This window comes from Rhinolophus sinicus, linkage group LG04 (assembly GCF_036562045.2).
Source record: "Rhinolophus sinicus isolate RSC01 linkage group LG04, ASM3656204v1, whole genome shotgun sequence".
Taxonomy (NCBI): domain Eukaryota; kingdom Metazoa; phylum Chordata; class Mammalia; order Chiroptera; family Rhinolophidae; genus Rhinolophus; species Rhinolophus sinicus.
In genome coordinates, this window is record NC_133754.1 from 185,944,926 (window position 1) to 185,957,068 (window position 12,143).

The following is a 12,143-nucleotide window of genomic DNA, read 5'->3' on the forward strand; positions in this document are numbered from 1 at the left end:
TGGTGCAGCACTGGGGAGTTATCCGACGGCATTCAATCACTCATTTCATAAACATTTCCTGAGCTGGAGTCAGTGCCAGGTACCATGTGAGAGTCTGCAGAATGGGACAGGTGGGGCCCTGCCCTCACAGAACTCACATTCCTAATTACAAGTGCGGACGTGCGAAGGAGGAGGCGAGCAGGGTGCTGGGAACTCACCTAACAGGAAGCCCAGGCCAGGGGGCCTCCCTGAAGATGTGACTTTCACCTAAGACTGAGGAATGAGAAGCAGCTGTCCAGCTGCGGGGTGGGGCAGCTCAGGCAGTGAAACGAGCACGTGTGTCTGTCTTCTATGGCTGCGTAACAGATGAGCACAATCTCAGGGGCGTAAAACAACACACTTACGATCTCAGTTTCCGTGCGGCAGGACTGTGAGCCCGCCCGGCTCGGCCCTCTGCTCAGGGTCTCACAGGGCAGCCTCACGGGGTCAGCTGAGCTGCGTCCTCACCGGGGGCCTGAGGCAGAACTGCGTCAAAGCCCCATGAGGCTGTGGGCAGGATTCACGTCCATGCCGGTGCCTGCCTGACAGCTCTGGCTTCTTGCTGGCTGGAGGCTGCAGGCTGCCCTCAAGGCCCACGGGCTGCCCACGAGGGAAGTCTCTAACACGGCTGCGTACCTCTCAAGCCAGGACAGGGGAGCGCTCTCTGGTCTGCTAAGGTGGTGTTTCAGATCATGCAATGCCATCAGGGGGGTGATGCCTCACCACCTTTGCCCTATTCTGTTTGTCCTGCCCCCACTGAAGGGGAGGGGTTCATAAGGCCTGGACACCAGGAAGAGGGGAACCACTGGAAGCCCTGTGGGGTCTGCCCACCACAATGTACAAAGGCCCGGAGCGGGGCAGGTGCAGGCTAAGTTTCCGCAAGGCAGTGGGGCCAGAGGCACGGAGGAGAGAGGCAGAGGGCTGAAGCTGGGCTGCAGGCCGGCCCAGACCTGGGGGCTTTGCGCAGGGAGCCAAGAAGGATGGCAAGCCAGGAAGGTTCTCAGGGTGGAGGGACACAGTAAGATCAACTCTAAAAAGCCCCCTGCTTCTCTACGTGCAAAATGTTCTTTCCAGGGGGTGTCACCATGAGCTGCCTCCAGGGGAGGGAACCTGGTATCTGGGGGATAGGATGCAAGGGGGATTGGGTACCTTTTGAATTTGAGCCATGCGAATGTACTGCAGTTGAGAAATAAATTCATTCCGTTTTTTAAAAGCGATCCCTCTGGCGGCAACATGAAGAAAGGACCAGGAAGCAGCGAGGGCAGCAGCAGGGAGATGGAGCGGGTGCCACAGAAAGGAAAGGACTCTCAGTAAGTCAAGAACATGGAGAGCACGCGTGAAGGTAAGATTTAGAGCCCTTCGGCATTGAGCCCTTCCCCAAATCTCCCGAACTCGCTGCCTCATTTCTCAGCCTCCCTTTGCCCTAGAGGGGTGGTCTGAAGAACGGGCTCTCAGAATTCAAGAACTTGGCTGCCCCTAGGAAATGGGTCCCCAACACGCAGAGCCCTCCCCCTTTTCATACGTCCAACAGAAAGTGTGGATTTCTCTGCCTCTAATGCATTTGACGGTCACTTCAAAGACATTCTTCAAAGAGACTGTGTTACACCAAAACAGGAAAGAAAGGAGAAAACCCAGCATTAACTACAGGCTCCCGACGGGTTCCGATTGCGTGGTTTTTCCCTGAACACTACCCCCTGCATTCTTTCTGTGCTCTCAATGACCAATTCTAGTCCCTGTGTAGCTAAATAATAATAATTACCATATAAATGAATATGCAGATGTGTCATTTTTCTCCCTAAAAGCAAGAACGTCTGTTTTCTTTGGATGAGGGTCTGTTTTGTTTCTGAACAACCAAAGCGCATCATTAGGAGCTTCACCTCTACTCCTGAAACCCTGTCTCCACCGGGAAGAAATGGAGAAGGTACTGGCTGCCCCTGGAGGCTCAGGATACATTTTAAAACAAATTAAAGGAGAGATTTCTCTCCTGTCCAGGTAACAAGGGCTTGGACACGATCAGAATCAGAACTGGAAGGCCGGAAGGTGCTTCAATGCTCAGGTCTACCCCATCGTTTTACAGACAGCAGGAAGGGAGGCACTGCCCCACCCTGAGGGACGCGCTGGTAAGACAAGAGTGGCCAAAAGCACAGCTCCGTGTGTGCCACTCGGTTCTGGGACTGACTGTGGGACTTTGAGTGAGACTCTGCGAGCCTTAGATTCTGCGTCCCTGAAACAGAAGTGACAACAGTCCGCCACCATCGGCTGTTGTACAGGTGAAATGAGATCATGGATGCCGCCCCTGGCCCTAAATGCCCAATCAGTGTTCACCATCAGCCGTGTAATGACCACGGCCTCTGTGGTGTGCTGGACAAAAGGCACACTCAGGGTCCCCCATCGTCGCTCATCAGTTTGGTAGCACCATCATCAAAAGAGTGATAGTAATGATAATTGATAGCATTATAAGTATCAATATGAATAGTATTCATTCAACCAATAGTATTAATTACAGTGCACAATATGGTCATATAGTACAATGAAAGAATAATGTCACTTATAATTAATTGATAACACTAATGAGAAATGTCATTACCATTTTGATATGGTGGTAGCAGTTGGCAAGGCCTTGCGATGCCGCGTCTCATACTTTGTCCACACTACTGGTGAGAGGCTGTGTGGACCGAGATTTTAGACAAGCCCAAGAATGGTTTACAGGAGTTAAATGCATGTTGGAGAGACTATGCGAGACCACCAAGGGGAAGTTCAGGATTCCATCAGCTCACTGTGAACAATCTGAGGTCAGAGGAAAACACGCTGCTCAAGTCGGATTCTGAAACGCACACGACAGCTCATCTCGTCTCTCGCGAGTCCCACTCCCGTGGCTGAGGACCACACAGAGCGAGCCTCGGAGAACTCCTTCTTGTTCACCAGAGATTAAACACACACAAGTTCCAGCTCTGGGCAAGGAGTACACACACACTATCCTGTCACTTCACTGAAAGCAGCTATGTTATAAGGACAGAATGCACGGGGCAGCTGTTTGGAGACTCAGGAAAGTCTGCAGTACAGGTGACTTGGGGAAGAAGACCAGAATCAAACCAGCAGCAACCCAGTATCCCACAGCCTGGACTTCAGGCAGCCTGCGGCCTGAGATGGGCAACAGGCAGGGACAGAGGCGGGGCCGGGGGGGCCTCTGTCTGGCTTGGGCAGTGGGGAAGGGGGCTCCAACAACCACGGATTGGGGAAATCTGTGTGTGTGTCTTTTCTCTGTTTCCTTACACCCCAGCCCCGCAATCCTGCGGCAGTGGCAGTGACAAAAGGGCCCTGAAACTCTGAGGAGACCACGGACGCTTCCTTCCCAGTCCCAACAGAATGAAACAAAGCCCCGTCAATTTTTCCTCCTGCTGTCCTCCTGTTCCTTGGCCCTGGCTGCAGGTGTAGTCCCAGGAAGCCTGTGGCAGAACAGAATAAATAGCATCCCAGCTTTCTGGCCAGAAACCAAAAGGAGGACCACCAGGGAACGAGACGTAACCACGGGGAGGGAGCTCAGGAAAGCAAGCAAACGAAGCTGGTTCTGGACTCAGGGCTCACTCCAAGCTTTGCACGCATAGGTCTGACCCTCAGCAGACTTCCGACACTGAGAAATAAACTACAGCATGGCCACTGCCCAGGCCCTGAGTGGCACACACAGCACTGAGCTGGAGAGCACTGCACAGCACCACAAATCTTTGAAAACAGAAATGGGACCAAAACCACCACCCAGAGAAGGTGGCTGACACTTGTGACCTGAGCCCAACTGAGTCAGCTGCCTGCGAAGACAAACATATCAACATGCAACACAGGACTCAGACAAGACCGAGCCTCAGCGACATTTAAAATGTCCCAGACAGACAGGGATCCAAGATGGCAGAATAAACGCTGCACCTGCTGCCTTCCGTGAACACATTAAAATTACAACTAAATTATAGAACATCACACCTGGAGAACCATCTGAAGTCTGGCTGAACAGAAGCTTTATAACCAAAAATATAGAGAAGAAGCCACGTAGAGACTGGTAGGAGGGGCGGAGACGCAGAACGGGCCCCAAACCTCCATGTCGTGGTTGAGAACCTGGGACACCTCAGCCGCACAGGGTCCCCCAGGCAATGTGATTTAACTTATATGTGGAATCTAAGGAACAAAATAAACAAAACAGAAACAAACTCATAGGTACAGAGAACATACTGATGGTTGCCAGATGGGAGCAGGTTGGGGGTGAGTGAAAAACAGGAAGGGGTTAAGAAGTACAAACTAGTTGTTACACAGGAATCAGGATATAGCACAAGGAATATAGTCAATAATACTGCAATAACTATGTATGGTGTCAGATGGGTACTAGGTTTGTTGGGGTGATAGATGGGAGGATGTTGGGGGGCAGGGTGAAAGGTGAAGGGATTAAAAAATACAAATTGGTAGTTAGTTACAAAATAGTCATGGGGTGTAAAGTAAAGCACAAGAAATATAGTCAATAAAATGGTAATAACTGTGTATAGTGCCAGGTGGGTACTAGATTAGTCAGGGGGATCACTTCTTAAATTACATAAATGTCTAACCACTATGCTATACACCTGGAATTAATATAAAACAATATTGAATGTCAACTGTAATTGATACAGTTAAAAAGGGGGTGGGGGAAGGGGAATAAGAGGTCCAAATGTCCAGGTATAAAACAAATAAGTCACGGGGATGTAATGCACAGCGTGGGGAATATAGTCAATAATATTGTGATAACGTGGGACGGTGTCAGGTGGCTGCTGGACTTCTCACGGTGATCACTTCCTTAGGTGTATAAATGTTGAGTAACTATGGTGAGCCCCTGAAACTAGTATAACATTGCATGTTCGCTACCTTTTCATTAAAATCTAAATAAATAAATAAATAATGTCCAGGATACAAAATTACTCAGCACAAGGAGAACCAGGGAAATCTCCGCCCACCTGGGGGAAGATATGAGACATCACCTCCGACGACATGATGCAGGTATTGGAATAATGGGACCAGCCTCTGAAGCAGCTGTTATTAAACAATGAAAACAAAGCTCCAACGAGTACAGGTGACCCTTGAACAACGAGGAGGGTTAGGGGGACCAAGCTCCCCCACAGCTGAAATCCATGTATAATTACAGTTGGGGTCTGCACACCCCGATTCCCAGCAGTGAAACTGACCCTTGAACAACACGGGTTTGAACTGCGTGGGTCAATTGGAAAATATCCGCATACAAGTGGAGCTGCATAGCTCAAACCTGTGTTGTTCAAGGGTCAGCTGTAAATGGATGGACAAATGGAAAGCCTCGGCAAAGAAATAGTAGAAAGAAGAACCGAATGGAATTTTTAGAACTGAGAAATGCAACAATCAAATTTTAAAACTCACTGGATGGGCTCAATAGTAGAATGAAGATGGGAGAGGAAAGATTCAATAAGTCTTTATTGACTTATTAAATAAGACAATAAGAGAGTTCAAACAAATTATCAAATCCTATCAACACAGGGAAAAAAGAAAAGAACTTCAGGGACCTGTGGGGAAATACCGAAAGGTCTGATGTTCATGTCATTGGTGTCTGAGAGGGAACAAGAAAGGTGCAGAAAATTATTTGAAGACATAATGGCTGAAAACTTCCCAAGTTTGGAGAAAACCATTAACTTGTATATTCTAGGAGCTCAGCAAACCCCAAAAAGAATAAATCCAAAGAAATTCATGCCAAGACATGTATCATAATTTAACTGCTGAAAATTGAAAGCAAATAAAATCTTGAAAGTAGCAAGAGAAAAATGACGCATTACTTACAAGGGTTTGAGTGACTGGATTTTCCATCAGAAACCATACGGGTCAAAAGTATTTGTAATGTGCCAAAAGAAAACATTTTCAATCTAGAATTCTAAATCCAACAAAAAATATCCCTCAGGAATGAAGGCAAAACAAAGACATTCTCCACTGAAGGACAATCAAGAGAATTCATTGCCTGCATCCCTGCTCTAAAAGAATTGCTGGGGGGTGGCCAGGTGGCTCAGGTGGTTAGAGTGCGAGCTCTGAATAACAGGGTTGCTGGTTCGATTCCCACAGGGGCCAGTGAGCTGCGCCCTCCGCAACTAGAGTGAAGGGCGATGAGTTGGAGCTGATGGGCCCTGGAGAAACACACTGTTCCCCAATATTCCCCAATAAAAAAATTGAAAAAGACCTTTAAAAAAATAAAATAAGAGATTGCTTTATTTTAAAAAAACAATAGCTAAAACAAGTTTTTCAGACAGAAAGAGGCATTTGGCTCATCAGGAACAAAGGGAAGAGGAATAGAAAGGTAAACACCCGGGTCAACATGATAGACTCTTCACCTCTGGAGTTCTTTACAATATAAGTGATGACTGAAAGCAAGAACTGTTCACATTGCCTGATGGGGTTTTCAATGCATCTAGATGTAGACATAAGACAATCGCAACAGGAAGGGGAGAGGAAAGGGACCTGATAGTGCACATTCTGCTTGAAGTGGTAAAACACGGACTCTAAAAGGACTGTGAAAATGTAAGCCTGTACATTGTAATTGCTAGATCATCCACTAAAAAATAAAAATAAAACTATACAAAGAGATATAACAAAAAAACAAGCGCTAAATTAAAATGGAGTACTAAAAAAAGTTCCAATAACTGATAAATTGGACTTCATTAAAATTAAAAACATCTGCTCTGTACAAGACACTCCTATGAGAACGATGAGATCACCTGCGGACTGAGGGGGGAGACTGGGCCTCAGTTTTCTCATCTTTAAAATGGGGAAGTAATGGTGTTGACCAAATAGGGTTCCTCAGGAGCCTGTGGGGGAAAAGCACTCACGCAGCATCCATCGGTGCACAGCAGTCAGTCACTGTTCCTGCTGTCCCTCGTTTGCCACTCCACATCCTCCCACCCTCTTCTTCTGGATTCCAGTCACCAATTCCAGTGTGTGTGTGGCGGGTGGTTCCTACACCACCAACAAGCAATTCTAGGACATCACCTGGTGTCTTTCCTGCAACTCAACTCATTTCTGACATTATCTACCGAGAGATAGCATCAGATTCCACAGTTTGAGGGCTCGGTCCTACTTCAGACGCCAGTCACAAGTCCAGATTGTCACCTGTGCTTCTGACCAACTGGCTCTAAACCAGAGGTTCCCAGGACCCCCTTCTCGGGCTCAATTAATTTGCTAGAGCAGCTCACAGAACTCAGAGAAACAGTGTACTTACTAGATCATGGGTTTACTATAAAATGATATAATTCAGGAACAGCCAGGCGGAAGTGATACATAGGGCAAGGCATGTGGGAAAGAGCATGGAGCTTCCATGCCCTCTGTGGGTGCCACTCTCCCAGCACCCCCACATGTTCACCAACTTGGAACCTCTCTGAACCCAGTCCTATTGGGTTTTTATGGATGCTTCACTACACCAGCATGGTTGGCCATTGGCAATTGATTCAACCTCCAAAGGGGGCACTGGCCAATCAGAGGATGGAAGGAGAGTTTGGGGTACCCCGTTCTCCTTCTGCCCCTCCAGGTCCAGGGGTGTCCAGTTCCCCACACTATGGGTCTCAGGTCACTTCACCAGCACTGGTTGGTTGCCTTATCTACAAGTTCCCCCCATTCCGTAGCTGTCCTTTTGTTAAACGCTCTCCTGTGACCCCTTGGGACGGGCCGCTCTTCTCCTACAGGTGCCTCAGTGGACACCCCAGATTCCACCAGGTTCCATCCAAGGTGAAATCCACAGCCACAGGCTGACCTTCACTGAGTTCCGACTTGTCTGTTTTACCCTCCTCTGAAGGCCCTTGGTCATCTTCACTCTAGGACACGGACACACGCCCCTCAGCCTCCTTCACCTGATCACCCAGCCCATCTCCGCGGGAGCCACGCTGGCTCCACGCAGCTTGCTTACCTGCTTGACACAGCCCTCCTCACGAAGGCGCTCCTGAATCAGCCTGACGAGCAGCATGCTGGGCACAGACTACAGGAAAGAGGACACACGGTGACAGCCTGAACCTGCCTGCTGAGCTGGCAGGACACAGCTGGCAGCCCTGGGACTCGGCGGAGACCTGAGGACCCAGCCTGTGGACACCAAGCTTCTGCAGGTGCCTGGCCAATGCCCCATGGCTTCTGCAAAGCCCAGGCCCACCTGTGGCCCCGCCCTCTTCCGAGATCCCCTGCCCCCCCTTCCCTCTCGCTCTTGCTTACCGGTGCCCCCACCCAGATGCTCTCCCCCTGCCCCACCCGTGGGCCTCCAGGCTCCCTCCGAGCCTCCACCCCGAGCACTGCTGCCCCTCCTCAGGCTGGCTTGGCAAATGAAGGTGGGATGAAGGACATCCTTAGGGAACACGGCATCCCTGTACCCAGCTCCCAGGAGAGGGCCAGGAGCGAGGCAGGACAGAAGGCTGGAGGTCTCTGGTCTCAGGAGGAGGATGCGCCAAGTGGGGAAAGACAGATCCCAGGGAGACCACAGTCCCAGGGGGCGACTGTGTCAGCCAGGGACTCAGACGACCTCAGTTTGACCCTGGGACAGGTGCCTTCAATGCTCCGAGTGACCCTGGACAGGTGCCTTCAATGCTCTGAGCCTCGGTTTCCTCACTGGTAAATGAGATGAAGACAATGAGCTTCCAAGAGTTGCCGTGAGGATTAAATGAGATGACACATGTGATGAGCTTGGGACATGCCTGGTCCCCAGCAAGGGCTCAGTGCTGTGGCAGTTATTGCCCCTGAGTACCCTTAATATACCCCACACGCTCCTTCCTTGGTGGGGCTCTGGACGAAGCAGCAGCTCTGCCAGGGGGCCATGGACGCCTGGTGGGGGTCGCCTCCCCTTGTACACAACCAGCGGCCAAAAATCTCTCCCAACTCCCACTCACATCTCTGATAAAGGCTGTAGGAGGTCGGAATACATTCCAAACACTAAGTCCCATTGCTGGGGGCGGGGGATTCATGGAACAGGCTTTCTTACTCGTGGCTACAGAATGACTGCTGCAGCTCCAGCCAGCTCGGTGACCTTGGGCTAGTCTTGACCTCTCCAGGCCTCACACAACTTGCCAGAAGAAATGGGCAACAGTGCTGTAATTTTTGCTTTTATTTTCTGCCCAGCATCCATACACCCCACCTCTAGCAACACAGACCCAAAGTTCCTTTGAGGAGCTGCCCTCTTGCCCTTCCGCTGATATCATTTCCGTAGGTTCAAACCCACCCTCAGACCCAGAGGAGGGCTCTGATTGGTGCAAGCTGATCAGCATATCTCACTCCTAGCCACTGAGATTGCTTCAGAGGCTGTCCATGACCCAATCCCAGCCAGTGAGAGGCAGGCCCAGGGACAGGAACCCTTGCTTTGCACCGGATCCGAAGCTGAGAGGATGTAAGAGCTGGAGCTGCAGCAGCCCCTGTGCAGGCATGAGGGGAGTGTGAGAGAATGAAGCAGAATAAAAGGAGAGAGAGAAACCTGGTCTCTCAACCCCAGAACGGCCTTTCCAGGGATACGCAATTAGAAGAGGAAGACAGCAGACAATGAGAGGATGAGGAAGGGGGAGTCTCTGATGGGAACCAGACTTGTAATGTGTCCACTTGAAAGTTATGGGGCTACAATGGCTTCTACTAAGTGCACAGCAAAAGTCAAGAGCAAGAGTGAGCAAGAGAGAATGAATGAATGAATGAATGAATGAATGAATGAATGAATGACACGTAGAGAAAAGAGGCCAGAGAGACAAGGAGGCTAGCCAGCAACAGTCCCTGGTTCCAGCATCTCCTAAGACACCTGTGTCCTTCCACCTGTCCTGTCCCCCACCTTGCTAATTTCTTGCTTAAGCCAGGTGTTCTCAACTTAAACGTGCATCCTGAAAGAGCTTGTTAGAGCACAGATCACTGTCCGCATCCCAGAGTTTCTGATTCAGCAGGTCTGGGGTGGAGCTGAGAATCTGCATTTCTAACAACTTTTCAGGTAAGGCTGCTGGTCCAGGAGAATCCCTGTCTTAGCAAACTCAAGCATTCAAGGGCCCTACCTCACGGAGGGAGGTTGCTGGAGGGAGGGTGTCTCTCTGCCCATGCCCATATCCTCCCAGTGATCCCAGGAAACTTTCCCAGGCTGCCAAGGGAAGGGGTTGGGCAGCCTTGCCCCACCCTCCTCGCCCCCTCCTAGCCTTTCCTGACCCCTCGTGACCCTCTCGACTTCAGGCAGAGGCAGTTTCCACCCTGAGGCCAGTTTCTCCAGATTTGTTTCCCTTCCCTAACAAGACCTATTCAAGAGACAGCATTCAAACAGGTTGGGGGGGAGACGGGTAGGGGGTGCAAGCCAGTCAGAGAACAAGGGTTTGAGTAGATAGGGCACAGCGCCCCCTGCAGTCTGCACAGTGGGGGACCGGTCGGTGACTTTGAGCTCTACCCCTTCTGGGTGCCCCCTGCCACGGTGCTGTCCTGATGCCAGCTTTAATGTGTCATGTCTGGGAGGGGGGAAGGGGGGCCAGGCTTCTCGGAGCCCTGCCAAACTGTCTTTGCAGGAATCTGGCTTCCTCCTTCCCGAGCTCTGCCATGCTCTCCCGCACCAGCCCCAAAGCCTGGTTTCTTGGGGAGAACCAGGGACAGACTGATGGAGCCGAGTGAAGCCCTGCTGGTTCCAGAGAAGGCCCAGCCCGGGCCCCTGGCCCCTCATCTCCCGGTGAGGGGCTCGGTGACAATGGAACACCCAGCCTGCTTCCTTGCTGTCAAGGGCAGAATCAGCTGTGTTGGCTCCAATATGGGCCTTTCTTGTCCTGCCAGCCCCCAGTGCCTGGGCCGGGGCAGAGCCTCGGGGGTGTCTGCTGCAGTGCAGAGGCATCCAGGGCTGCGGGTTCAGACCCTGGCTCTGCCACCTGGGGCGCCTCACTTAACTTCTCCAAGACTGGCTTCCTCACTGGGATGACACGAGCCAGCGTGGTCCCATCCCCAGGCCCCACTGTCAGGGCCCCTAAGGTCCCTGGGTCACCTTTGGGTGACGTTCGCTCAGGAGCCATAGGCATTGTGATCTGCAGTATGAGCTTCCACCCAGAGCAGAGTCTGAGGGGAACCGCTGCGACTCCTGGTCTCCGACTCCCACCCCTTTCCCCCAAAGGGGCTCCTGGTGGGGAAGGAAGCCCAGCGCTTGGACTTGAGCTCAGGTCAGAAGTGATCAGAGAATGCTTTCAAGACAGCTCTCACTTCAAAGTTTCTGCTGCTTCTCAGGGTTGTCAGGGAGGGTATACATGGGAGGAACTCCCCAGGTTCCGAGAGGCAGCAGCGGGTGGGGTGGCAGGAGATCAGAGGAGGGAGAGGAGACAAGACTTTGAAGGGAGCGCACAGACCCCTACCCCCACCCCCACCCACCCCTGGCCCCTGACAGGCCCGCAGAGGGTGGTGGTCTGGAAGGGAGGCCCTAAGGTGGGAAGGCCACTTTACAAGGAGCTTGAGTCTGATCCTCGGGTTTCTCTGTCACCATCCTGGGCTGTAATTACCTCCACTACCCCAAACCTTCCAAAAAGGCCTGTCCCACACCACTGCCTTGAGTGGCTGACGGGGAACACCGAGCATGTATAGCTTTACAATAGTTTAGGGTAAACAGTCAAAAACAAAAAAAAAGCTCTTTCCAATCCCTGGTCACCTGGACCCCCAGCATGCTCAGGCATGTCCCTGCCCACATGGGTTTGGTGGCCCTCTGCCTGATTCTGGAACCTTCTACTCTCCTTAGTGTGACCGTGGTTATGGCTCCACGGAGCCCCGAAATCCTGTCACCTGTACACTCTTCCCAGCCCAGAGCCAGCCTGGGACCCAGGAGCTGCTTAGGGAACACCTCCTGAGAAACGAATCACCAGTCAAGCCACGGCGGCCTGAGGCTTCCTGGCCCCATACCCTGGGTTGTGCTCAGTTTTATGGCGCCCTCAGTCTCCCCACTGGCCAGAAGTTCCCAGGGGCAAGGAGAAGGCGCTCGTCTTTGGCTCTCCCCTGGCACTGCTGGAGAGCACTTGGCGAACAGCAGGTGACTAGGAAGCACTTCAGAAACCGTTTGGAAATGCCTGAAGCAGAGGCGTGTTGGTTAACAGCAGCAACCTAAGAGGCTTCTGCATAGGTGGGCGGAGCCAGGATTAACAGGAGAA

The 12,143-nt window shown here is 51.5% G+C and overlaps 1 protein-coding gene across 7 annotated transcripts in view; it reads right to left on the reverse strand.

The window, feature by feature from the left end:
• AK8 (adenylate kinase 8) overlaps positions 1 to 12,143 on the reverse strand; it is a 116,002-nt gene that overhangs the window by 89,955 nt on the left and 13,904 nt on the right. For 5 of the 7 annotated variants that reach the window (XM_074331246.1, XM_019728912.2, XM_074331248.1 and 2 more), the window contains one exon: positions 7,943 to 8,011. The exons of 1 other annotated variant lie outside the window; for it this stretch is intronic. In XM_074331246.1, the coding sequence (XP_074187347.1) occupies positions 7,943 to 8,011 (69 nt within the window). Of the gene's footprint in view, positions 1 to 2,605; positions 2,940 to 7,942; positions 8,012 to 12,143 lie in introns of those variants that run through there. One more of the 7 variants, XM_019728914.2, reaches the window with a different exon arrangement.